Consider the following 27,132-nt stretch of genomic DNA (forward strand, 5'->3'; position numbering starts at 1 on the left):
GTAAGCTTGTTTATGAAATCCTTCTGTTCTAGGAGGGCACAAAAGAGTTTTCTCCTCTAATTTCCTCTAAAAATTTTAAAGTTGAATTGATTTTGTATATGATGTAAAGTGAGGATCCAATTTAATTTTTCCATGTAGGTAATTTCAGTACTATTTAGTAGTCCCTCATTTCCACAGATCTGCATTGTTGTGTCTGTTACATGAGGATGTCCTTACATACTGTGGTCTATTTTGGGGCTTCTATTTCATTTCATTTCATTTCATTTCATTTCATTTCATTTCATTTCATCTCATCTTTTTTATTTTGTTTTATTTTATTTACCTTTTATCAGTCTTGCCAGGCATTTATTTGTTTCAGTGGTTTTTTTTAATTAAAAAAATTGTTTTTAATGTTTATTTTTGAGAGAGAGAAACAGAGACAGAGACAGAGCACAAGTGGGGGGGGGGCAGAGAGAGAAGGAGACACAGAATCTGAAATAGGCTCCAGGCTCCAAGCCCAACACAGAGCCCAACACAGATCTTGAACTCATGAACTGCGAGATCATGACCTGAGCTGAAGTTGGATACTCAACTGATTGAACCACCCAGGCGCCCCTGTTTTAGTGTTTTCTAAGAACTGTGACTTGTTGATCCTTTCTGTCATCTTTTTTTCTTTCATTAGTTTCTGTTCTTTATTATTCCATACTTTCTTGGGGTTTAATCTGTTAATTTCTTTCTAACTTAACAGATTGGCTTATTAACTTACTAATTTTCAACCTTTTTTCTTTCCCTACTGTAAGTTTTTCAGAGTGTAGATTTGCCTCTAAGTTAACTTTTTTTGTATTCCACAAATTTTTATATGGTATATTTGTTATTCAGTTCTTAGTAGTAGTTTTAAAATTTTTCAGCATAGCTTCTAAACTATGAAATATTTAGAAGTTTTTTTTCTATTTGTGTTTATAAAATTTATCTTCCATTATTAATATTTTAACTTAATTATATATGGTCAGAGCCTGGGAACAATATAATTGATATATCTTCTTTGAAATTCAGTGTGATTTTATTATCTTCCAGCGTATATATTAGTTTTTTGTATGCCTCTTAAATGCTTGAGAAACATGTTTCTTTCTTTCTTCTGTCTGTCTGTCTTTCTCTCTCTCTCTCTCTCTCTCTCTCTCTCTCTCTCTCTCTGTCTTCCCTTCCTCCCTCCCTTCCTGTGAGCACAGAGTGGGAAAAGGGGAGCAAGAGAGGGAAAGAGAATCTTAAGCAGGCTCTGCTCCCAGCGTGAAACTTGGGCAGGGCTTGATCTCATGACCTTGAGATCATGACCTGAGCTGAAATCGAGTTGGACACTTAACTGACTGAGCTACCCAGGTGCCCCAAGAATGTTTTATTTTTTAATACTGGGTATAAGATTCTGTTTAAGTTCTGCTTGTTTATTTTGTTTTTATTTTTGACCTATGAAAAATTGTAGTGTGAGATCACCCACGACAATGCCAGTTTGTCAATTTCTTCCTGTAGTTCTAAAAATCCTTTGAGGCTCCCCCCCCGCCGCCAAGAGATGGTGAATTTTATTTTGTCTTGTCTAGGTATATGTTTGATTTGCTCAGGAATGTTTCAGGGTAGTTAGAGTAGGAAAAAGTATAGGATCTGGAGGTCTATTCTGAATAATCCTTTCCCCTCATTTTAATATTATCCATCAACAGAGAGAGCACATTTTCAGTACTGCACTTACAGGCTGGATTCTTTAGGTTTCTTTGGCTCAGGTGCAAAATTAGAATTTTGATCCTTTTTGCCATGTTTCCTTTCAGAGTCCTTCCGTTTGTCTTTGTTCCCTTCCATTGGGCCATGCTGGAGTTCCCACTTCTACCTTTTTGGACACTCCCCATCTAGTTTATTTTCATCTTTCCAGGTTTATCCTTTCTGAGATGATTGAGCTGGAGCTACTTTCCCCCCATGCTTTGTGGGAGATTGCTTCTGTGTCTGAGCTCTGAAATCAGCACAAGGATTAGCACTTCACTTCACCAAGCTTCCCCTTTTAATGGAGGGGACAGTATTACCTTCATCAGCTAATCAGGTTTGGAGGATTAGAAGTTGGAGAGTGGCAGTCTTCTGCCTTACTGAGTATTTAATTTTCCAGACTTCTCACTTTCTCTCCTTCATGCATCCTGCTCTGACTTCTGATAGATGCAGCGGAAGTCCCAGTTTGAGATGACTCATTTCCTGACCTTGACCATTCTTGTTCTGGAGTTTCTTTGGTTTGCCAGTTTGAGTATCTCTTTTAGGGCTGTCATTCTAGTTTGGGTTCATCTAGCTGATGTTGCATATTCTCTTGTTCCTTCTGTAGCTGCTTTCTTACTCCCTGTTCTCTTAGAGCTGGGTCAATAGGCTTTGCTGCTCCAAACATAGAAGCTGCTTCACTAAACTAGGGTGCCAGCCAAGGAGTCCCCTTCCTTAGAAATACTCTGCAGCTTTAGATTTAGTTTGGTTTTTTGGGAGAGACCTCTTATCACATCTGTAATCATCCCCAGAATGATTGTCTTTGGAGCTCCTTGACTTAACATCATGTCTATCATATTGGTCTTCATGGTGGTCCCACTCCCTCTGTAGTCATCTGTTAGTAGCACTACTACATTCACTTCTGCTGTGTTAGTCATCTTAGCAATCCTGGCCTCCATAATGATCATATTTGCTTTAACAGCTATCATCACTTCTTCTAGGTAGTCATCCAAGCTGTCAGTGTGGATGTTTTCTGAGAATCCTGATTTCTTCCTCAGCCAAAAGAAAAAGCATCCTTGTCTTTAACTTGAGCTTGATCAGGAGTATCTACTGGAATTTTGTTAACCAGAAACTCTTCATTGAGGTTCAGGGCACTGAGCAAAGAAGGCAAATTCTCCACGTAAGCAAAACTTTTCAATCTCTTTGAGTTGCTGGATTCACATGGTAAATGAACTGCACTGATATTTAATCCTCTAAAGCATTCCTTAATGGAGACTTCTGTCACATCACAAGTTGTGTTCCCTAGAAAAGCCATGTAGAGTAGCAGTTTGGGAAGATGGCTCTGGTCAATAATGGGTTGTCAGGCAGCCTGTAAAGCAGTGGTCATGATGTAGTGATCAGCTGGAGGTGTCTTATACATGCTGTTATCATTACTGTACCAAGTGATTGAAACATCATCCAGATCAGTCCTGCTTACTGGTTTGGGGACATGGATGCTTCCCCCACCAGTGCTACCATCCTCATCCAGAAAGTCTGTTGGGGAGATAGTCTTCCCCTTCTTTTTTGCTGAGACTGCTATGTTGTGGAGTATTTTCTTTTAAGCATGCAAATTTAAAGTTTTATGTCTACCTACTGAATTGAGCCTTGTGTCATTTTCTTTGTTTTCCTTAATAATGCTATTTGTCTGCTATTCTAACTAATTCCAGCTTTCTTTTTGTTTATATTTGTCTCATGTTATTTTCCATATTTTTTAATTTTATCAGTATCTTTACTTGGTGTCTTTTTTTTTAATTTATCCATATATTGTTATGATTATTTCTGTATTTGAATTCTCTTTATGCGTTCTGATAGTTCTGGTTATTTATGCTTTTTTTTTTTTTTAATCTGTCTAGACTTCTTATCGATTAGTAGTTGTTGGGTTTTTTAAATTCTTTTCTACTCTACTAGCTTGAAAATTATACTTTCATTTCTATTTTATGATTACCCTTAAAATTCTGCTGGAAGTGCAGTACAGTCTAAAATTAAACCGGATTATAATCCCTCTGCAAGGGATTTACATAATTAACTCCTATACTAAGATGTTGTTGTTATTTTACTCAGACAATATTTGTTTAGATTTACTTGTATGCTTACCAGTTTCTTCACGCATCTTTCCCTTGCCTCTTAGAGCATATTCTGTGGTAATTTTATTTGTTTATGAAACATGTTCTTTAGATTTTCTTAAAGTTCTACTGTTGATAAACTCTCTTTTGGTTTTCCTGGCAGTGTCTTAATGTCTTTCCTATATCCCAAAGAAAGTTTTAGTGGTTGAATAATTTTTGTCTTTGTTCTTGGTAGATATGCTTGTTCAACTTTCTATGCTTTTATTGTTGCTGTTAAGAATTCTGTTACCTGATTCTCTTTCTTTGTAATCTCTTCTCTCTGGCTGTTTTTTAACATGGTCCTTTTTTGGTGTCCTGCAATTTTACTACTGTGTGAATACATGTGAACATCTTTATGTTTATCCCATCTCTCTTACATATATATTTATATGTATACATATACGTGTATGTATGTATATGCTGTATTTCTTAGAATTCTGGATAAATGTCTTTCATCGTTTGTAGAAAATTGCTTATTTTTTTCTCCTAGTATGACCTCCTCTTTCTTCATTTTCTGGAATATGAGTAGAAATAAATGTCAAATTACTTTCATGTCTTTTAGGCTTTCTCTGGTATTTTCTATCTGTTTCAGTACTTACTTGTAAGTGACTTTTTCAGATTTATATTCAAATTTACTGAATCTTAAGTTCTATCTAGTCTGAATAAATTATAGAATTTAGTTAATAATAATGTTGAGATTGGCTCATTAATTATGATGAATGTGGCATAGTAATGTGAGTTCTTATATACTCCACATGGAAGCTGGGTGTGGGGTATATGAGGACTCTGTTATCTTCTCAACTTTTCTGTAAATCTGAAACTATTCTAAAATAAAGAGTTTAAACATATTCTCTTGGGTTTCGTTTTCAAATATGCAGCGCCACTGTTCCAACTCTATTTGCTTGACCATGCTTTATCTTTTATTGCTAAAATTGAATATTTAAAAATTTATACTTAATCTATACTATTAATAATCATAATATGTAAAGTCCAAGTAGGCTCAAAGAGTATTATTTTTTGTTCCTGCTCAGTGGTGGTGGTTTGTTTTCTTATAAGTTTGATTTTGTAGGCTCATGATTGGTTGCTCTTTATTTTGGGTAATCACAGTGTCTTAAATTGGGGTCCATTCCTGCGAGAATATGTATATGCTTTTGCTGTGTTACAGGTTATAGCTGACTTGGGCCCTTCCTTCTTGTGGGAGTCTCCGCTCCCTTACCTTGCAGCAGACCCAGTGTTTTATCTCTTGATCCCAGTGCTGCCATCAGCATGCACATCCAGGGCAATATTCTAGTTAAAAAAATATTTTTTGCTTACTACTCACTGTTCTATTTCAACTTAGTTTAAAAAGTTGTGGGTTTTTTTTTTTTTAATTTTAATTTTTTGCTATTATATGGGGTGGGAGCAAGCTTGATAATTTTTTATACTTCTTGAAAACAGTGTTTGAAAATGACACTGGTTTTAATTTATCTAGGATCTTTTACACTGAAGCAGGAGGACCTTTCAAAATATTTAGTATACCAGCTACTTAAAATTAAAAACCTTCAGTTGCAAACCTTCACCGTTGATTTTCTTCATTGTCCATGAATTATCGAAAATTTCTATTCCCACTGATTTTCTTCTATGAACATGACAGCTGATGTACCTGCAGGTGACATAATCCTGGAGTTGGTTTTCTCATCTGCAGAATAACAGCACTGGCCTGGATGAGGCTGCAGAATCTGTGAATAAATATTAACCAAAGTTAGTTAATCAAATAGTAAGCAAGTGTTTATTTTTTTATGCACATACACACATATATACGGGCACATAATGTATCCAACTATAAATAAGTGAAAAGAGAATATAATGATTTTTAGAGTATTAGATTCCTGAGTTTGGGGGAAGGATCTAAATAGAGCATAGAAAAGACTACAAACAGGGAAAAACAAGGTAAACATATTCATTAATTTTTCTCAATCTTGACCAGAATGTTCCACTTTATCCTTCCTTTAGTTGTTTAAGGGCAGATAGAAATTTAGTCTTAAAATATTTGCCAGGTAGAAAAAAACTGAAGTAGCTCAGCTTTGTATTTTATTTAAAATAAAAATTGAGGTGAAGGAATGAAGCAGAACATGAAAAAAATGAACTACATAAAGAAACGTAAGATTTACTGAAGACAGGACAACAAATGCAGTATGTATAAATCTGAACTAGGTACTATAGTGAAAAAATTATGATAATGCCTTGTTTGCGACACTTGACATTATAGAATATGGACTGTATAGTAGAGAATAGTGATGTACTAGTTAAATTCCTGAATTTGATCATTGTTCCATTGTTAATTTAAGAGATTTTTATTAGGAAATACACATTGAAGTATTAAAAAGTGAAAGGCCAATTTACTTAGGTGGTTCAGATAAGTAAGCAAGCAAGAAAATAAATAAATTATATCTTACATAATAAAAACTATTTGTATGTTTATTTTTTATAGATTAATATATAACCCTAGATTCTTAGTATCATCGTTTATTTTGTCCACATTGAGTTAGATATGGTTTATTGGCCATATTATTCTATAATCCTTATAGTACTAAGTTTTAAATGGAGGACAACCGTGAATATGTCATTTGATGAGTGGAAATATTAGGTGTAGTTTAATTGATTCAAACTATTTTAATCATATTGAATATTACACTTCCTTGTCTAACACATGAATGAATTAACTTTTTAATAGGTTTAAGCTGAATATTGGGACATGGCCACTGCTTCACCACGGTCTGATACTAGTAATAACCACAGTGGAAGGTTACAGTTACAGGTAACTGGTAAGTTATTTTCGTAATAACTTAAAATAGCAATTCCCTGATGAAACTTCCTTCTTAATATCCAGTTTGGCAAACTTATTCCATAAATTTCTTTTAGTTTCATACTGTGGTGTGTTTGTTGCAATAGGCCTTAAAGGTAGAAACCTTCTAAAGGGGTTATTTTATTTATTCAGTAAGTATTTATTGAACCTGTGCTGGATGCAAAGAAGATATATCCTCTTTGGTGGTGGGAGAATTCGGCCATTAGAATAAACATCACAGAAGTGGTTCTTAAATGGTTATTAGAATGGAGAATGATGGGGGTGCCTGGGTGGCTTAGTCGGTTAAGCATCTGACTTTCGCTTAGGTCATGATCTCGCGGTTCGTGGGTTCGAGCCCCGCGTCGGGCTCTGCTGACTGCCAGCTCAGAGCCTGGAGCCTGTTTCAGTCTGTGACTCCCTCTCTCTCTGACCCTCCCCTGCTCACACTGTCTCTCTCTCTCTCCTAGAAATAAATAAAACATTAAAAAAAAAAAAATTAAGAATGGAGAATGATGCAGAAGGGCTTTTTTCATCTAGTCATCCATTCATTGGCCAGAATTTAAGTGGAATTACATATATGAAAACATAAGACCCTAGTTTACTATATAGTATTGAGACAGGTTTGTTTTATATGGACAGTTTCCATACAGAGTAATTATTAACTAGATGCAACAAGATCTTTAGTCTGCTTGGGATCAGAGATGGCCTGCAGACACAGGAGAATAGGGTAAGAGAAGGACTCAGAACATAACACTTTAACTGTTGGCAGAGTCAAAATTCATCTCAGATTGGCAGCAAAGAGCATTAGAGGGAGAGGGAACAGCATTTGCAGATTAGAGAGTCTTGGTTAGCAGGCGAATTCATTCATTATATATGAACAGTATAAATATCTGCAAGATAAAAAATTCCTGGAGGTAAAATATATATTGCGGAGAGAGAGAGGGAGAAGGAGGGAGGGAGGGAAGGAGAGTTTATAATAGCAAAAGATTATTAGTGGAATCCTAGTTAGACAATGAAATGAAATAAATATATGTATCCAAAGGAACTAAGTTCTAAAATAATATTAAGTGAGAGGTGTGGTGTAGTGTGCATAGTATACAACCATATGGAGATAAGAAAGGAGTGGTGTGTATATGCAGCTCTGTGCTTAGAATGCTAGAAACAGTTTGCCACAGGAGGGGTGGGATTGAGGCCAGAGTAAGAAGAGAGATACTATTATTCCTATGGTACTTACTGCTATGAGGCCAGTTGTTTTTAGGAGTTTTCAGTGACCAGGGGTAGGAAATGTTTATGTTTTAGCAAAAAACAAATACTGAGTTCATGCTGATATTTTCAAATTCAGAATAGCTATAGTCCCTACATACCATTTTCCACTAAAAAGAGAAAAATGATAGGCTTTCTCTATTTGACTTTATATTTCTCTCTCTCTTTCTCTGAACCCAAAAATCTTAATTCCAAATGACATTAACATAGTTCTGTCTGTTTTATCCTAATGCAGGCATACAGATTGGCAACATTAAAATTACTAAAAGCAACAGGCCCAGTTTGTGATTTCTCTGTGAGTGTATAGCAATACCATGTTTCAAAGTAACTTAAAATAATTTTCCATTTGGTTAAACCACCAAGTTGATAATCAGTTGGGCTTATTGCTTTCAGTTATTTTTATTTTTATTAATTGCATGTAAAATGTTTATGTAGTTCTGGATTAAAACTGTTAAGTCAGGGTACACTTGGAGACATCTGGTTACTCCATTCCACCCCTCCCCCATTTCTCCCTTACCTAAAAATGTACATAAACATTTTTTATTAGTTTTGGTTTATTTTCTCATTGCGTCTTTTTGAAAATATAAGCAGATATATATAGTATATGGGTTCATACTCCCCTCCCAACCCCCCACTTCTTAGGTACTTTTCTTCATTGGACAGTATTGTCTTGGAGTTTGCGCCATAGCAGGGTATATACCTTTTTGTTGCTGCACAGTATGTACTCTGTTGAATAGATTACCAAAAATAATTTAACTAGTATCCTGTTGATGGATACCAGGATTCCATTCTTTTGCTATTACAAATAGTGCTACAATAAATAGGTTTATGCAAATCTCATTTCTTGTTTTTACTTATATGTCTTTAAGATAGAATCTTGGAATGAAATTGCTAAGTCAAGGAGTAAAGACATGTAATAATTGCCATTTATTGCTAGATTCCTCTCGGTAGGGTCTGTACCGTTCTGTGTTCCCAGATATCTAAGAGAGTACCTATTTTCCATTAGCCTCACCAAAATATGTTATCAAGCTCTGGATTGTTGACAGTTAGGTAAGAAGTAGTATCTTGAGGGTGCCTGGGTGGCTCAGTTGGTTAATTGTCTGACTCATGGTTTCAGCTCAGGTCATGATCTCATAGTCTGTGAGTTCAAGCCCTGTTTTGGGCTCTGTGCTAACAGCATAGAATTTGCTTGGGATTCTGTCTGCTGCTCCTCCATTCAGGCTCGCTCTCTCTCTCTCTCTCTCTCTCTCTCAAAATAAATAAACAAACATTAAAAAATATATATTTTTTAAAAGTAGTAGTCTCTTGGTAAAAATGTTAAGTATCATTTCTCTCATTATGAGTGAGGTTGAGCCATGTAAGAAGTATTGAATTTTGTCTTCTGTGAACCATGGAGATGCATGTTTTTTTTTTCCCAAATAGTTTATTGTCAAATTAGTTTCCACATAACACTCAGTGCTCATCCCCAAAGTGCCCTCCTTCCCATCCCCCCTCCCCCCCACATCCATCAGTCCTCAGTTTTTGTCAGCATTCAAGAGTCCCTCATGGTTTGCCTCTCTCCCTTTCCCCCACCATTTCCCCCCTTCCTCTCCCCCTTGTTCCTCAGTTAAGTTCCTCCTAATCCTCCTATACGTGCAAACATATGGTATTTGTCCTTCTCTGCCTGACTTATTTCACTTAGCATAACCCCCTCAAGGTCCATCCATGTTGCTACACATGGCCAGATTTCATTGTTTCTCATTGCCATGTAGTATTCCATGGTATAGATAAACCACATCTTTTTGATCCATTCGTCCGATGATGGACACTTAGTCTCTTTCCATGTTTTAGCTATTGTGGACAGTGCTGCTATGAACATTGGGGTACATGTGCTCCTATGCATCAGCATTTCTGTATCCCTTGGGTAAATTCCTAGCAGTGCTATTGCTGGGTCATAGGGGAGTTCTATTGTTACTTTCCTGAGGAACCTCCACACTGTTTTCCAGAGGGGCTGTACCAGTTTACATTCCCACCAACAGTATAGGAGGGTGCCCATTTCTCCACATCCTCGCCAGCATCTAGAGTTCTCTGCTTTGCTCATTTTAGCCACTCTGACTGGCGTGAGGTGGTATCTCAGTGTGGTTTTGATTTGTATTTCCCTGATGAGGGATGCTGAGCATAGTTTCATGTGTCTGTTGGCCATGGAGATGCATGTTTTGAAGCAATTTCCTGGATGATTCTGATGTGTACTCCACTTAAGAATCACCTAGGTAATTCCTAATATTTCTTCTTTGCTCTAAAAAGATGCTTACTGCCACATTTTTGGTTTTCAGTGTTATTTGTGCAGGACCTGTGGCTAACATCTGAGGTGTAACTTTATTTTTGGTCTTGATCTTTGTGTGAGTTCTTAGTTGAAATAACAAAAACCTGATCTGATTGATTTGAGCCAAAAACTAACTTACTGAAGAGCTATCAAGTAGCTCATAGAATCACCATAAGTTTAGAGAACCAATTGGAAAATAGATGTGGACCGGAGAAGTGCAAGTAGCCAAGATAATGCCACCATAGTATTTATCATTTTGAGTAATAATTACTCTTTTGAAATCATCCCAGTGATGCTCTTGGGAAACTGATCTTAGACCCATCCAAAATGGCACCAGATTTTAGTGCCTTACTTTTCTCTTTCCCCCTTTCCTCCTCTCCCCTTTTACCTTTCTTTCATTTTGTTGATCTAAATTTTTAAAAATACAAAACACTTTAAAATCCACAATCTTACTGATTTAACAGTACCTTTTGGAATATTTACTATTTTACCAGTAAAGACTGAGAATCAGATTCAGTTCCTTCTGTTAGAAAAAATCCCAAGATTTTAAAACTACCAAGTTGTCGCTCCTTTTATTAGAGAACAGTGACCTCTGTTTTGGTATTTCTTCTTTTTTTCTATTGATATTTCTTTTATTTTCAAAATAATTAGTACCATGATTAAGACCCTTCTGCTATTGCAGTCTGGCAGGTATGGTTTATAAACTGAGATATCTATTAGCTGATTTATTTTTATTCCTGTTTCTGTTCATAATACATATCTGATTGGCAATAGCAAATTAGAATATGAACACTGATCATGGAAAGAAGGAAAACTATAAAAAAATTAAAAGAGAAAATTACCTACCGTAATATGGTGATATATGAGAGTAAAGCACGCACATAAGCATAGTAGCAAACAGAAGCGTACCATCTAAAAAATAGTTGAGATTTCAGACTTTCTGCAGGAAAAGGTAAGAAACAAAGTGCAAGGCATGTAAAAACATAAGACTTGAGGTTGAAAAGCTAATGGGCAATTATGTTCACATTTGTAATTTTTTTAGCTGTTGTGTCTTCTAATACTTTCCACCTTTTAAATTAAGTTGTGATCATATATGTATCATAATTTTGCATGAGTGTTTTAACTTTTCTTTAATTTTCTTTAGCCTTATTTTCAAATGCTTCAACATTTATGGAATAATCTACCGTTTCTTATTGATTTGAAATGCCACCATTATATACAAACATCTTACTCTGGTTTTTTTCATCTCTGCTCATACATCGTAGTCAGATAATTTGAATTTTCATTTTATAGTACTTTAATTTTTTTTTCATTTTATAGTACTTTAAAAAATATTTTGGGAGGAGTCTCATTACTTGCTATTTTAAAAATGTATCTTCACCATTCTCTATTTTTTTTAACCTTTCATTGAATTTTTGAGTCGCACCTTCCCTTTTCCTCTGCTGCCATGCTCTCCCCAGACTCCCTCAAAACCAGTGTTAGTGTTTTCATTTAGATCATTTAAAAATAACGTATTAGGGGCACCTGGGTGGCTCAGTCAGTTAAGCGTTCAACTTCAGCTCAGGTCATGATCTCACAGTTCATGAGTTCGAGCCCTGCATTAGGCTCTGTGCTGACAGCTCAGAGCCTGGAGCTTGCTTCAGATCTGTGTCTCCGTCTCTCTCTCTCCCACTCTCCCCTGCTCTCACTATGTCTCTCTCTCAAAAATAAATAAATGTTAAAAAAATAACATATTAAATTAGAGATAATTGAAATCTTTCAGTGTTAAAACTGCCAAATACAGGAATACATCGTGTCATTCCCTTCAATCTTTTATGTCTGTCAGTGAGGTTTTCTAGTTATCTTCATGCAGATCCTCTACGTTTATTAAGTTTATTACTAGATTTTGGGGAGGGAGGCATTATTATGAGAGAATTTCTTAAATGCTTTCTCTTTATATACACGCATAACACAGGACTTTTATAGATTTTCAGTATTTATGTAATCTTACAGGAGAGGACATTTGTGTATAACACCAAAGGAAACTTATTAAATGGGAAAATAAAGTTTATCCTGTGTATTTCACTAATTAGAATTCTTATTTGAATTAACAAGGTTATCTTTTAGTTACTTAAAATCATAGCATTTTAGTTGTTTATATTACTAATTAATATAAATAACTATAACTATAAAACTATATAACTATAACTATCAAATTAATTTTTGCCAAAATTGTATTTTTAAAAAATCACTTTCTTTACCTTGCTAGCACCTAGTATTATTGAAAATTTTGCCAGTAAAAGGTATAAAATGGATGTATTTTGAATGTATCTGTAATTAACTCAGAAGAGTTAATACTATACAGTAAATAATAATAATAATAATAATAATAATAATAGAGTAATAGTTACCATAGTGGGTGCCAGGCATTCATTGATAATAATAGTACTTGCAGGTTTTCATTCACTAATCCTAAGAATCAGATACTATTGTTCCCCTATGTTCTATGGGTTTGGACAATTGTAGAATGACCTGTATCCATCATTATAGTAACATACAAAGTATTTTCACTGCCCTAAAATTCCTCTGTGCTCCATCTATTCATTCTGCACCCATCCCCCAAACCCTGGCAGCCTCTAGTCTTTTTACTACTTTTCCTGGAATGTTATATAGTTGGAATTATGTAGTATATAGCCATTTCAGATTGATATTTTTCATTTAGTAAAGCTAAATGAAACTTAAATATGTATTTAACTTTTCTCTAGGTTTTTCTGTGACTTGATAGCTTATTTCTTTTTATTGCTGCATAATATTCCATTGTCTGGGTGTACCACAGTTTGTTTATTCATTCACCTACTGAAGGATATCTTGGTTGCTCCTAAGTTTTGGCAGTTATGAAAAAAACTACTATAAATATCCATGTGCAGTTTTTTTGTGTAGATACAAGTTCTCAGCTCCCTTGGATAAATACCACGGAGTACAATTCCTGGATCATATGATAAGCCTGTGTCTAGTTTATAAGAAACCGGTAAACTGTTTTTCAAAGTGACCATACCGTTTTGCATTCCCAGCAGCACTGATTAAGAGTTCCTCTCCCTCCTCATTCTCCTCAGTATTTAGTGTTGCTGGTATTCCAGATTTTGGCCATTTTAATATGTGTGTAGTGGTATCTCATGATGGCTTTAATTTTTTTTTCTGATAACATGTTCAACAGCTTTTCATATGCTTATTTGCTGTCTACATATTTATTTGGTGAGGTGCTGTTAAGGTCTTTGGCCCATTTTTTAAAAATCAGGTTGTTTTCTTATTGTTGAGTTTTAAGAGTACTGTGTATATTTTGGACAATAGTTTTTTTTTTTTTATCAAATGTCTCTTTTGCCTATATTTTCTCCCAGTCTGTGATATGTCTTTTTATTCTCTTGACATTGTCTTTTTTAGAGCAGAAGTTCTTAACATTAATGAAGTACAGCTTATCAGTTGTTTCTTTCATGGATCATGCCTTTGGTGTTGCATTTAAAAAAGCATCAGTGTAGCCAAGGTCGTTTAGATTTTCTCGTCTTCTAAGAGTTTTATAGTTTTATGTTTTACATTTACATCTGTGATACATTTTGGTTTATTTTTATGAAGGATGTTACTTCCATGCTTGCATTAATATTTTTGCATGTAGCTATCCAGTTAATGCCAGCACCATTTGTTGAAAAGATACCCGTTGCTTTTAACACCATGCAGTACTGCCTTCCCCTTCTAGTGTATTGATAAGACCTGTTTATTTCAAGGAAACTACTCATTGATTTGGAGTGAAGAATGTTGGTTGAGGGATTTTTTGAGAGACAGATGTCTGTGCCTTCTCTATGTCACTCCAGTGGTACTGAATTTGCAACAGAAGGATGGGAATGAGTTTTGCCAAGACCCTGATAATAGCACTTCAGGCATATCAGTGAACACTCTTTGATTGTTTTATGTTGCCAGTCCTTAAGTATAGTATTTCCTTTGAGTCTCTCTTGCTGTACTTCAGATGTTAATTGAAGATCTACTATATTTCAGATACTCTTGCTGCAGCATTTATCACTTTGTATTTCAGTGATTTGTTTGTGTGACTTATTTGTTACTATTTTCTCACAGTAAATGGAAACCTACATTAGCTTATGTTCCTATCCTTAACATGTGATACAGATGTGGCATGGAGGAAGCATTTCTTTCTCATCTCAGACCCACAGTATTCATAGGTAATAGATGATAGAGGTGATCTTGATAAGTTGTTATTACTGCTTAGTAGTCAGTACTTTGCCCTGAAAATAAATATTCCTTATTTGAATTAGTAGTTGTAAAAATTATTTAAAACTAATTGCTTAGCTTAAATTATATAGGTCTTCCTCCAAATCAGGTAAATTTGATAGAAATTCACTTTCTGTGAGGGTTATGATTAATTTCTCAGTGACATTTTGATATTAATATTTTTATTTGAAAAAGCAAATACTTCCCTTTTTTGCGAAACCAATAAACCAGATAAAGTCGGTTTTTTAAAATTATTTTTTGTTTTTTAATTTATTTTTTAAACAGTTTATTGTCAAGTTGGTTTCCATATAACAAACACCCAGTGCTCATCCCCACAAGTGCCCTTCTCCATTCCATGCCCATCACCCTCCTTCCCCTCTCCCACCCTATCTGTCCTCAGTTTGTTCTCGGCATTCAAGAGTCTCTAATGGTTTGCCTCCCTCCCTCTCCCCCACTATTTTTCCCCTTCTCCTCCCCCATGGTCCTCCTATGCATGCAAACATATGGTATTTGTCCTTCTCTGCCTGACTTATTTCGCTCAGCATACCATTTTACATTCCCACCAGCAGGATATAAGGGTTCCAATTTCTCCACATCTTTGCCAACCATTTGAATTTAATATTGAACTGCATCAAACATCAAGAGAAAGGTAAGTATCTTCAGATTCAACATACCTATTAACCTGTGCACAATAGGTAGTGTTTCATACTTGCCTTCTGAAAATTATGAACTTGGGCAATAGTTTTTAAAACTATTCAGTATTAATAATAGTATTAATAATAGTTTAGTATTAAATTCAAATGGTTGGCAAAGATGTGGAAAAATTGGAACCCTTATATCCTGCTGGTGGGAATGTAAAATGGTACAGCTAATTTGGAAAACAGTCTGGCATTATTCAACAGAGTTATCATATGACACAACAGTTCCATTCCTAGGTGTATACCAAGAGAAATGAAAACATATGTCCACACAAGCACTTGTGCATGAATGTTTGTAGCAGTATTATGCACATACACAAAAATTAGAAATAACTTGGATCTCTATCACCTGATGAATGGGCAAATAAAAAGGATACCCATACAGTGCAATATTATTTGTCAATAAAAGGAATGAAGTACTGATACCTGCTACATCATGGATGAACCCTGAAAGCATGCCAAGTGTGAAAGAACACCGTCACAAAAAACCATACATTATATGAATCCATTTCTGTGAAATGTTCAGAATAGGCAAATATATAGAAATGGAGAGTAATTGGTAGTTGCCTAGGGCTGAGGGGGTTGGCCTGGGAGGAGATAGGGTGACTGTGTGGGATTTCTTTTTGGGGTGATGAATATGTTTTTAATTTGCTTACGGTGATGGTTCTACAACTGTGAATATATTAAAATCATTGAATTATAGAGATTAAATGGGTAGATCATATGGTATATGAATTTTATTTCTGGAAAACTATTAAATTCAAATGATTCTCTGGAATTATCAATAATAGCCCTTTTGAATTGTTTCTTCATTCTCCAATGAAAAGAGTTGATTAAGAAGCACAGTTCCCATTTTTATTGATTTATTACTAGAAAATACTATTTGTTTACCTGTATTCACTAGTGATTATCATGTTTCTGTTAGTTTCTAGTGCCAAACTGAAAAGAAAAAAGAACTGGTTTGGAACAGCTATATATACAGAACTAGTTGTAGATGGAGAAATCAAGAAAACAGCAAAATCCAGTAGTTCTTCTAATCCCAAATGGGATGAACAGCTAACCGTGTAAGTACCTTGTGTAGAGAATGCAAAATTTCCAAAAGGGGGAGTTTGCTTGGAATGCTTTTGTGATTGTTCTGTTGTTGTAGTTGTAGGATGACTTCAAAGTAGGAGTGCTGTTTTCTAGTGTGAACATACAATTTCAAGTATGAAGAGATTTTGGGTTAATTTTATTTTCTTTAGAGAGGAAGCATAGTAATTCTTGCTTTTTGCTTTGTTAACTAAGTCATTCCATATAGCCATATTTTCTGTTACTGTTTGTAAAAATAAATAGTGTAGAAAATCAGTTATCCCTAATTTTGTCATTTGAAACATAACGTTATAAATTTGGCATAGTAAAAGTATTAAAACTAATGCCATCAGTTGTCTTAAGTCTTTAGGGATTTGTTCAAATAGAAGTAGTGTTACTGTGAAATCTCACCAGGACTCTTGATCTATTGTTACTGTTTTGGTTTGCTAATTATAAAAATTCTTAACTAGTTACTGAAGTCCTAATATACATGAAAGTAAACCATTGTTTTTATTTATACTTCAGATAGTTTACTGTTTCATACAATATTTTTTCTCAAACTGAATTTATGGCTTTTTAAAAATTATTGAAGTAAACGTATACTCCTGTATTTTTGTTACAATTTTACCCATACAGAAATGTGACCCCACAGACTACATTGGAATTTCGAGTTTGGAGTCATTATACTTTAAAAGCAGATGCTTTATTAGGAAGAGCAACAATAGATCTGAAACAAGCTCTGTTAACACACAATAGAAAATGTAAGTTTTTGTTCTAATATTTCTTTAAAAATATCTTTTAGACTCTTTTTAAAGTATCCTGAACTCCAACAGCAAAGACTAGTTTTGTATTTATAAAAGATAACTTTTAGTTATTGCCTGTGATTGCTTTTAAGTTTGTGGTGTTATATGAAATAGGAAATATCTGGCCTTTCTCGACCTAACAGATTTACAAAATGATCTTATTCATGAGTACCCTATTATCAGTGATTATCAGTGATTTATTATTGACTTATTACATACTTTAAAATTTGACAAGATGATCATAATTTGAGCCTATACGTTTTGTTGGTAATTTGTACAGAATAAATTCTAACTCAGATTTTCTTTCCTTATTATATAACTCATTCATTATAGAAAATACAGAGAATATACGCAATCAGAGGAATATAAATTATCTGTAATTCTACTATCCGAGGATAACCACTCCTAATAACTTGGTCTCTTGTCTTTTTCCTGTTCATAGATATGTATTTCTTTTTTTTGTATCTATTGGTTTATTCCTTGCTTTTTTCATTTAACAATATAATATGAACATAATGTTTTCATGATATTAAATTTTTCTAGCCTGGGTAAGATGGTTTAAGCTTCAGTTATTTGTAAATCTCCTATCATTGCATGCTAAACTTTTGGGATATCCCTTTGTTCATAATTCTGGGTAAGAGTTCATTTCTCTTAGCAAATTCTTAAAATATTGGGCAATCCACTAGTTCACTCAAACCAGTGCCCCTGTTCAGATACATATATATACATATCTTACTGTGTACTTCTTATTTCCTTAGAAATTTTCTCATTTCCAAAAGGTATGCTGAGTTACAGGTTAAAATGCTAATGTTTTAAGTAATGAGTTGAGGTTTTAAAGTTTTTTTTCCTGTTTTTAACAAAAATCTGCATATAACCTAAAAATCTGTGTTTGATGTAGTTTTTGGACATATGGAGTTATGAATCAAAGAAATGTAAAAGCCTTTCTAATTTTTATGTGTACAGATGTTTAAAAAAAATGCTCTTTTGAAGCAGTGAAAGTTTAGTTTTCTGCTATGCCATGGCTTTTGGTCATGCAATTCTATCTTGGTTATAGAAATAAGTAGTAGGTCCTGGAAGCATATAATACCCTGCCTGGCCTGATTTGTGCTTTTTTCTTGGCTATATAGCATTATTAATGTAAATATATAATACCTCAGTTAATTTCTGTTATTTCAGAATTATGTTTGGTTTAACCAATTTATATGCCTGCATCGGAACAAGTATTTATTTGCATGAGACCTCTTTTTTTTTTTTTAAGTTTAGTTGCTGTACAGTGTTATATTAGTTTCAAGTATACTACATAGTAATTTAACAACTCTATATTATTATTATGCTGTGCTTACCACAAGTGTAATCATTGTCACCATACAAAACTGTTAAAATACCCCTGACCATATTTCCTATGCTGTACCTTTTATGCCTGTGACATACTCGTTCCATAACTTGGAGCCTATGCCTCCCACTCCTTCACCCATTTTTGTCCATCCCCCATCCTTTCCCCTCCAGGAGCCAACAGTTTGTTCTCTGTATCTATGTGTCTATTTCTCCTTTTTTGGTTTGTTTGTTTTTTAGATTCCACATGTAAGTGAAATCATATGGTGTTTGTCTTTCTCTGACTTGTTTCACTTCACATATTACCCTCTAGCTCTGTCCATGTTGTTGCAGATAGCAGGATCTCATTCTTTTTTATGGCTAAGTAATATTCCATTGTGTGTATATACATGCATATATGTGTAATATATACACACGCATATGCACATGTATGTATATATGTACACCTCACATTTTTTTTAAGTTAATTTTTAAGTTTTGTTTATTTTTGGAGGAGGGGCCATGAGAGAGGAAAAGACATAGAGCATTCCAAGCAGGCTCTCCACACTGTCAGCCTGACACAGGGCTTGAACTCACAAGCCGTGAGATCATGACCTAAGCTGGAATCAGGAGTTGGACACTTATTTGACTGAGCCACCCATACACCCCCACATCTTTTTTATCCATTCATCTATTGATGGACATGGGTTGCTTCCCTGTCTTGGCAAATGCAAATAATACTGCAGTGAACATAGGGATGCATGTGTCTCTTCCAGTTAGTGTTTTTGTTTTCTTTGGCTAAATGCCCAGTAGTAGAATTACTAGATCATATAATATTTCTATCTTTAATGTTTTGACAAACCTCCATATTGTTTTCCATAGTGACTGCACTAACTTACATTCCCACAACAGTGCACATTTTCATAACAGTACCTTCTTCATAATACTTGTTATTTCCTGTTGTTATTGTTATTGTGTTTGTCCAGAATATTGGCCTGTAGGTTTCTTTTTATGTAGTGTCTTTGGTTTTTTTAATAGAGTAATTCTGGCCTTGTTGAATGTATTTGCAGGTTTTCCCTCCTCTTCTATTTTTTGGACTGGTTTGAGGAAAATAGGTATTTACTCTTCTGTAAGTGTTCAGTAGAGTTCTCCTGTGAATCCATCTGGTTCTTGACTTTGTTTATTGGGAGTTTTTTGATTACTGATTCAATTTTGTTACTAGTAATTGGTCTGTTCTGATATTCTATTTCTTCCTTATTCAGTTTTGGGATATTGTAGGTTTCTAGAATTTATCCATTTCTTCTAGGTTATCCAGTTTGTTGACATATAATTTTTTATAATAGTCTATTACAATCCTTTGTATTTATATTGTGTTAGTTGTTACTTCTCTTTCATTTGTGATTTAATTCTTTTTCCCTTGATACTGCTGGCAATTTTGTTTTATCCTTTATTTTCTTTCTTCTAACTTTGGGCTTTGTTGTTCTTCATCGTCTGGTTCTTTTAGGTGTAAGGATAGATGGTGTAGTTGAGATTTTTCTTGTTTCTTGAGGTAGGCCTGTATTGCTATAAATTTCCCCCCAGAACCTGCTTCTGCAGTATCCCAAAATTTTGGACTGAATTTTGTGTGTTCATTTTCAATTGTGTCCATGTATTTTTTGATTTCCTCATTGAGCCATTGGTTGGTTGTATAGTAGCATGTTGTTTAGCCTCCACGGGTTTTTTTGTTTGTTTGTTTTGTTTTCTTTTTGTTTCAGTTTTGTTTTGTTTTGTAATTGATTTCTAGTTTTATACTAGATTTGACCAATTGTGGTCAAAAAGATGCATGATGTGATTTCAGTCTTCTTAAATTTATTAAGACTTGTTTTGTGGCCCAACATGATCTATCCTGGAGAATGTTCCATATACACTTGAAAAGAATACATATCCTGTTGTTTTGGGATGGAATGTTGTGCATGTATCTATTCAGTCCATCTTATTTAATGTCTCATTCAAATACTGCTTTTTGATTTTCTGTCTGGATGATCTACCCCTTGATGTAAATGGGGTGCTAAAGTTTCCTACTATTTTTTGTATTATTGTCAGTTTTTCCCTTATGTTTTAAGTTTTCCCTTATGTTAATATTTGCTCTATATATTTAGGTGTTTCAGTGTTGGGTGTATAGATATTTACAGTTGTTAAATCCTCTTGTTGAATTGTTCCCTTTATCTTATGTAATGCCCTTTTTTGTGTCTTTTACAGTCTTCAAAAGTCTGTTTAGTCTGATGTAAACACTGCTACCTTGGCTTTTTTTTTTTCACCACTTCCATTGAATATCTTTTTCTATCCTTTTCCTTTTGTTCTGCATGTATCTTTAGGTCTGAAGCGAGTCTCTTCAATAGCATATAGATAGGTCTTGTTTTTTAATCCATTCAATCTCCCTCTTTTTGTTAGATTGGAACATTTAGTCCACTTACATTTAAAATAATTATCGATAGGCATGTTCTTATTCACATTTTGTTCATTGTTTTCTGGTTGTTTTTGTATCTCTTCTCTGTTCTTTATTCTTCTCTAGCTCTCTATCTTTGTGATTGATGACTTTTTTTAGGTTATGCTTGATTTTCTTACTCTCAATTTTTTGTGTAGCTATTAACAGTTTTTGGATTGGCGGTTACCATGATTTTCATATATAAGATCCTAAGGATATAGCAGTCTGTATTCAAGTGATGGTCACCTAAGTTCAAACACATTCTAAAAGAACTTCTTTCTTGATCCTCTCCTCCATGTTTTATGTATATATTGACATATTTTACATGTTTTTATTCATAATTTTCTTACTTGTAATTATGGCCTTTTCTTTTCCATTAAAGAAGTCCCTGTAACATTTCTTATAAAGCCATTTTAGTGGTGATGAACTCCTTTAACTTTTGTTTGTCTGGGAAGCCCCTGTATTCTAAATAATAACCTTGCCACGTACAGTGTTCTTGGTTGGCTGTAGGTTTTTCCTTTGGCGCTTTGAATATATCATACCACTACCTTCTGGTCTGCAAAATTTCTTCTGAAAAATCGGCTGATAGTCTTATGATTTTTTAATGTATGTTACCAGTTGCTTTTCTTTTGCTGCTTTAAAATTTTTTTTCTTTATCTTTAATCTTTGATATATTAATTTTTTAAAAACTTTTGTTAATGTTTGCTTTTGAGAGAGATACGGGGAGGGGTAGAGAGAGAGGGATATATAGAATCTGAAGCAGGCTCCAGGCTCGGAGCTGTCAGCACAGAGCCCGATGCAGGGCTCAAACTCGTGAATCTTGAGATCATGACCTGACGCTTAACCAATTGAGCTACCCAGAAACCCCTGATACGTTAATTTTTATGGGATATATAGAATCTGAAGCAGGCTCCAGGCTCAGAGCTGTCAGCACANATCATGACCTGACGCTTAACCAATTGAGCTACCCAGAAACCCCTGATACGTTAATTTTTATGGGATATATAGAATCTGAAGCAGGCTCCAGGCTCAGAGCTGTCAGCACAGAGCCCGATGCAGGGCTCAAACTCGTGAATCTTGAGATCATGACCTGATGCTTAACCAAATGAGCTACCCAGAAACCCCTGATATGTTAATTTGTATGTGTTGTGTTGGGACCCTTGGGTCATCTTGTTTGGAACCCTCTGTGTTTCTTGAATCATGATGTCTATTTCCTTCTCCAGGTTGGGGAAGTTTTCAGTAGTTATTTCTCAAATAAGTTTTCTGTCCCTCTCTCTTCCTTCTGGGACCTATATAATGTAAATGTTTGTTTGCTTGATGTTGTCCAAGATCCCATACCTTATCCTCAATTTTAAAAATTTTATTTTTCTTTTTGCTGTTCAGTATGGGTGCTGTTACCCATTCCTTCCATATCACTGAATTATTCTTCTGTATTGTCTAATCTGTTTATTCCCTCTAGTGTATTTTTCATTTTTGTTTTTGTATTCTTCAACCGAGATTAGTTGTTTTGTATTTTCTACTTCTTTGTTGAAATTGTCACTAAGTTCATCCACTTTACTCTCCAGTCCAGTGAGCATCTTTATGACCATTATTTTGAGCTCTTTATCGGGTGGATTGGTTTTCTCCATTTCATTTAGTTCTTTTTCTGAGGTTTTGTCTTGTTCTTGTTTGGAGCATATTCTTCTGTCTCCTTGTTGTACTTGACCTTCTGTATTTGTTTCCATGAATTAGGCAGAACATCTCCTCTCCTAAAACTGAAGGAATGATCTTGTGTATGGTCATGCATGGGAACTCTTTTTTAGTGCACATAATTATTTCTCATAACTCACAACCCACAGATAATAACTGCCAAAAATTTGGTGAATTTTGTTTGTGTGCTTATAAGAATTGGGATTGTATTCAGTTTTGTATTCTGCTTAGCTCTCTTAATGTTATGTGTTTTTCCCTTTCCCTTTCTCTTCTTTTGTAAACATTCATACATTTCTGAGGTTGCTGGATTCAGAAATGCTAGTAGCAGCATCCTGTAGTCCGTAGGCAGTCTGTAATTATTTTGAATAATTTAAAGGTATATTAGCTTACCAGGGCTGCCATACCCAAATACCAAAGACTGGATGCCTTAAAGAACAGAAATGTATTTTCTCACAATTCTTGCAGCTAGAAGGCTGAAATCAAGGTGTCAACATTTGACACCTTTTCTTCTGGGTACTCCTCTCTTTTGGCTTATAGATGTCCATCTTCTTATATTCATATGGTTTTCCCTCTGCGCATGTGTCCGTATCCAGGTTTCCTCCCGTTAAAAGGACATCAGTCATTATTGGATGAAGGGAACCTTAGTAACCTCATTTTAATTTAATTACCTTTGTTTAAAGATGCTATTTCCAAATAGAATCACCCTCTGAGGTACCAGGGGCTCAGACTTAAATATTTGAATTTGGGGGTAAGGGGACATAAATCAGCTTACAACAAAAGACAAGTAAATTAATTTTTAAAATTAAAGCTTGTGAATCATAGTGCTTTAAAGGTAGAAGAAACTTGTGGGTCCTCTTATCCCAATGACTCATTTTATTTATTAAATAACTTCTAAGGTAAGTGGCTTGCTCAAGAACAGAAGTTAATTGCAGAGTTTTGACTAGAACACAGATTTTCTGATGCTTATCTTTTTATTTTTAATTAGAATAATGAAAAGTTCATGTGGTTCTAAAGTCAAGATGGCTTTGTAGAAGTTAAAAATACCTTCATATTTGATCACATTCTTGGATGCCTTTGATTTAGCCTGTTGGCTTGGTACTTGGACATTGTTCCTCTACAAATTTATAAGGCTAATTTCCTGTTCTCAGGGCCTTGACATTTTCTTCTCATAAGTTCATGTTTTTAGTATCCTTTTTCCTGATATATTTTAGGTGAGGGTAGAGGCTTAATTCATTTGAATAGGTATTTCTCCCAGTTTTGAAGATACTTATTTTTCAACCTTCATGGTGTAATATGAATTGTTATAGCGTTAAATAAAACCCACAACAAAATCAACATAAAATCATCTTTTTATTCCCCCCCCAAAAATCTAACTGTAGCTTACTAGGTAAATTCTTTTAACTTCACATTTATATCCCAGTGAGTCTTCCACTATTTACGGTCATTTTTTTCTTGTTATAAGCTAATTGGATAGTTTCCAAAGTTTTTGCTCATGTGATAACTCTGAAATATTGTCTCAGAGCTTTTGTGGATTTAAGCCTCATTTGCATTTCAACCTTTAGTTATGTGTTCAGATCACCTAAATGCCATTCTAAATTTTGGAAGTTATTTAATTGGCTCTGCAGAGGTATGTGGTATGTAACCAGCCATGGATACTGATACCTGAGATGTATTTCTTTCTTTTCTTTTTTTAATTTATTTATTTCATTTCATTTCATTTCATTTCATAGACAGCGACAGAGAGTGAGCAGGGGAGGGACAGAGAGAGAGAGGGAGACACAGAATCTGAAGCAGGCTCCAGGCTCTGAGCTTTCAGCACAGAGCCCGACGCTGGGCTTGAACCCATGGACTGCAGGATCATGACCTGAGCCGAAGTCGGACACTCAACTGACTGAGCCACGCAGGCGCCCCTGTATTTCTTTCTCTAAATTCCACTATTTCTTAAATCACATAGGAAAAATCCCTTTATTGTCAAAGATAAAGCCTAATACTAGTTAAAGTGGCAAGGACAGATTTTAATCAGTACGATACTGTTGCAATAAGGAAGATGGTCCAGTTTGATCTGAACTCAGCTTCTTTGTGTACAGAAATAATTGGGCATTTCAAAGGGAGAATGAGGGAGTAGAGACGTGGGTGGAAGCTAAGTAGAGTTAGAGAAGTAAAAAATTACGAAGCGTTGATTGGTGTAAATGTGATTAGGCCAGTTTTCTCTCCTAGTTACAATTCTGTTCTCCCACTTGAACTGTGAATCTTAGGGCCTGTCCTTCCTGATGATTACATTTCATAAGAGTGGCTTTCAGGTCCTTGATAAAGACATTCCTGAGTTATAGGAGACAACATACACAGTTGGCCTTTGAACAACACAGGTTTGAATGGTGTTTTCTTTTCCTTATGATTTTCTTAGTAATATTTTTCTTTTTTCCTAGCTTTATTGTAAGAATGCAGTATATAATACATATATCATTTTAAATATATGTTAGCCAGCTGTTATCTGTAAGGCTTCTGGCTATCAGTAGGCTATTAATAGTTAAATTTGAAGGGAGTCAAAAATTATAGGCAGATTTTCAGCTGTACTGGGAGTCAGGGCTCCTAAACCCTGCACTGTTCAGGGGTCAGGTGTACATCTCAAAGGGACAAAGGAAGGGTTTACCATTGTAAATGGTATATAGGGGTAGACTGGAACAAACAGTAAATTCTTTAAGCAGCCCTGAGCTTTCTTACACAGGTACTTAAGTGGGGCTACAGTCATCCCTGAGTTGTTAGAACCAACATAGTGTATATTCAGATTTTTTTAATTTGCAGGAGAGGTGGTGGATGAGATCATTTGTGTGGAGTGTTTGCAGTTTTTATAGGTGAAGATTGAGTCCTACTTGAGAAGATGGCTCAGAGGAACCTGACTACAGTTTGTTTAAGGAAAGAATCTTTGTCACTATTCATGGGTGAAAAGTCTATACATCAGAGTGTGTATAGAACTTCATTTCGTATTTCAATTTTGAAACTGACAGAGCTACTTTAAACACCCAAGGGAGGAGTTAAGTGGCTGCTACTCAAACACTGGGAACTACCCTGAGTTTTTTTATGATGTTAGCAGAACTGAGAACTTAGCTTTTGTTGAGGAAAGCATTTTGAAATCCATTAAGTTCACTTTCAGTTGAATTATGTCTCCTATGTTTTACAATAATCAGATAATTTGAAAATTATCTCCTTAATATCGATTGATAGGGAAACACTGTAGAGATGTGTGTCATTTCTTACTGAGGACAGAGCATAAATCAAATTTATTAGTTAAAAATTTATTTTCATCTTACATACTTAGCTAATATTAATTTTTGTGTACTAAGTCTCAAGTTCTCTTTTTTAAAATTTCCTTAGTATCAGCACAGACTAAGATATATTAAAACATGGTTTTGAACAAATAGTATTTTCATATCGAGTGATATAACCATATTTCTATTCTTTTTAAATATGTTTTAATGTTTTATTTATTTTTGAGAGAGAGAGAGATATAGCGTGAGCAGGGGAGGGTCAGAGAGAAAGGGAGTCACAGAATCTGAAGACAGGCTCCAGGCTCTGAGCTAGCTGTCCACATAAAACCCGATGTGGGGCTTGAACCCATGAACCGTGAGATCATGACCTGAGCCGAAGTCGGACGCTTAACCGACTGAGCCACCTAGGCACCCCACATATTTCTATTATTTTAGAAAGATTTTTGTGACTCATATTACTAGGTGAGAAGGAGTGAGCAGTTTGAAGCCTCCAGCTATGCATAGCTGTCTAACTTGCCTTCCTGAAATGTTACACTAATTTGTACACACAACAAAGTATGTGAGAGTACCCATTTGGAAGTATTTGCCATGCTAATAAATTTTAAAAAATGAAGGTTATTCTTAACAAAACATTTCTTTAATAATTGAAAAATGCACATACTTATTGATCATTCATATTTTGTCATTTGTGATTGTCTTATAATCTTTGTATTTTTTTTAATGGTTCCTTGTTTTCTCACTGATTTATAAGAACTTTTTTCTCCTAATCATTTGTCACTTTTTTATTCTTGGTTTTGACTTATTTATAGTTTAATATTTTTTCTGTCGTTAAAATTTTTCCAACTTTTTTTATGTTCAGAATGTTTTCTGTACTCTGTGTTTCCATTATCTATTTTCTTCTTATACTTTTATTACATAATTTGAAATTTCTTTTGTAAATTCTGAAATTAATTTTGTTACACGATAAGAGATGGGAACTTTGTCAGTTATTGCACATTGACTCATAGTGTGATAAAGTGGAAAGATTTGGGATTTAGAATACCTGGTTGTTCTTGGGACTGTTACAACATGTAACCTAATACACTCATCTTGTTTCTAAAATTTTGTTGTAAACATATATATCTGTATGTTGGCCAGCCTCCAGAATGGTCCCAGGCATCCTTACCTTCTGGTATTTGCACCTTGTGTGGTCCCTCCTACATTGAATCAGAGATGGTCTGTGACAGAATATGGCAACAATAGGGGCGCCTGGGTGGCTTAGTCGGTTAAGCGTCCGACTTTCGCTTAGGTCATGATCTTGCGGTTCGTGGGTTCGAGCCCCGCGTCGGGCTCTGTGCTGGCTGCCAGCTCA

The 27,132-nt window shown here is 34.9% G+C and overlaps 1 protein-coding gene and 1 pseudogene across 4 annotated transcripts in view; one reads left to right on the top strand and one right to left on the bottom strand.

The window, feature by feature from the left end:
- The window catches only part of LOC120225210, a 32,295-nt pseudogene extending 27,182 nt beyond the window's left edge, over window positions 1-5,113 (bottom strand).
- Window positions 1-27,132, top strand: part of WWP1 (WW domain containing E3 ubiquitin protein ligase 1) — a 137,783-nt gene that overhangs the window by 26,956 nt on the left and 83,695 nt on the right. For 3 of the 4 annotated variants that reach the window (XM_039223455.1, XM_039223458.1, XM_039223457.1), the window contains 3 exons: window positions 6,553-6,643; window positions 16,106-16,244; window positions 16,885-17,009. In XM_039223455.1, coding sequence (XP_039079386.1) covers window positions 6,574-6,643; window positions 16,106-16,244; window positions 16,885-17,009 — 334 coding nt within the window. In that variant the 5' untranslated portion in view covers window positions 6,553-6,573. Of the gene's footprint in view, window positions 1-2,699; window positions 2,879-6,552; window positions 6,644-16,105; window positions 16,245-16,884; window positions 17,010-27,132 lie in introns of all 4 variants that reach the window. The other variant, XM_039223456.1, reaches the window with a different exon arrangement.

The sequence above is a fragment of the Hyaena hyaena genome, unplaced genomic scaffold (assembly GCF_003009895.1).
Source record: "Hyaena hyaena isolate Hyena2069 unplaced genomic scaffold, ASM300989v1 scaffold_1352, whole genome shotgun sequence".
NCBI lineage: Eukaryota > Metazoa > Chordata > Mammalia > Carnivora > Hyaenidae > Hyaena > Hyaena hyaena.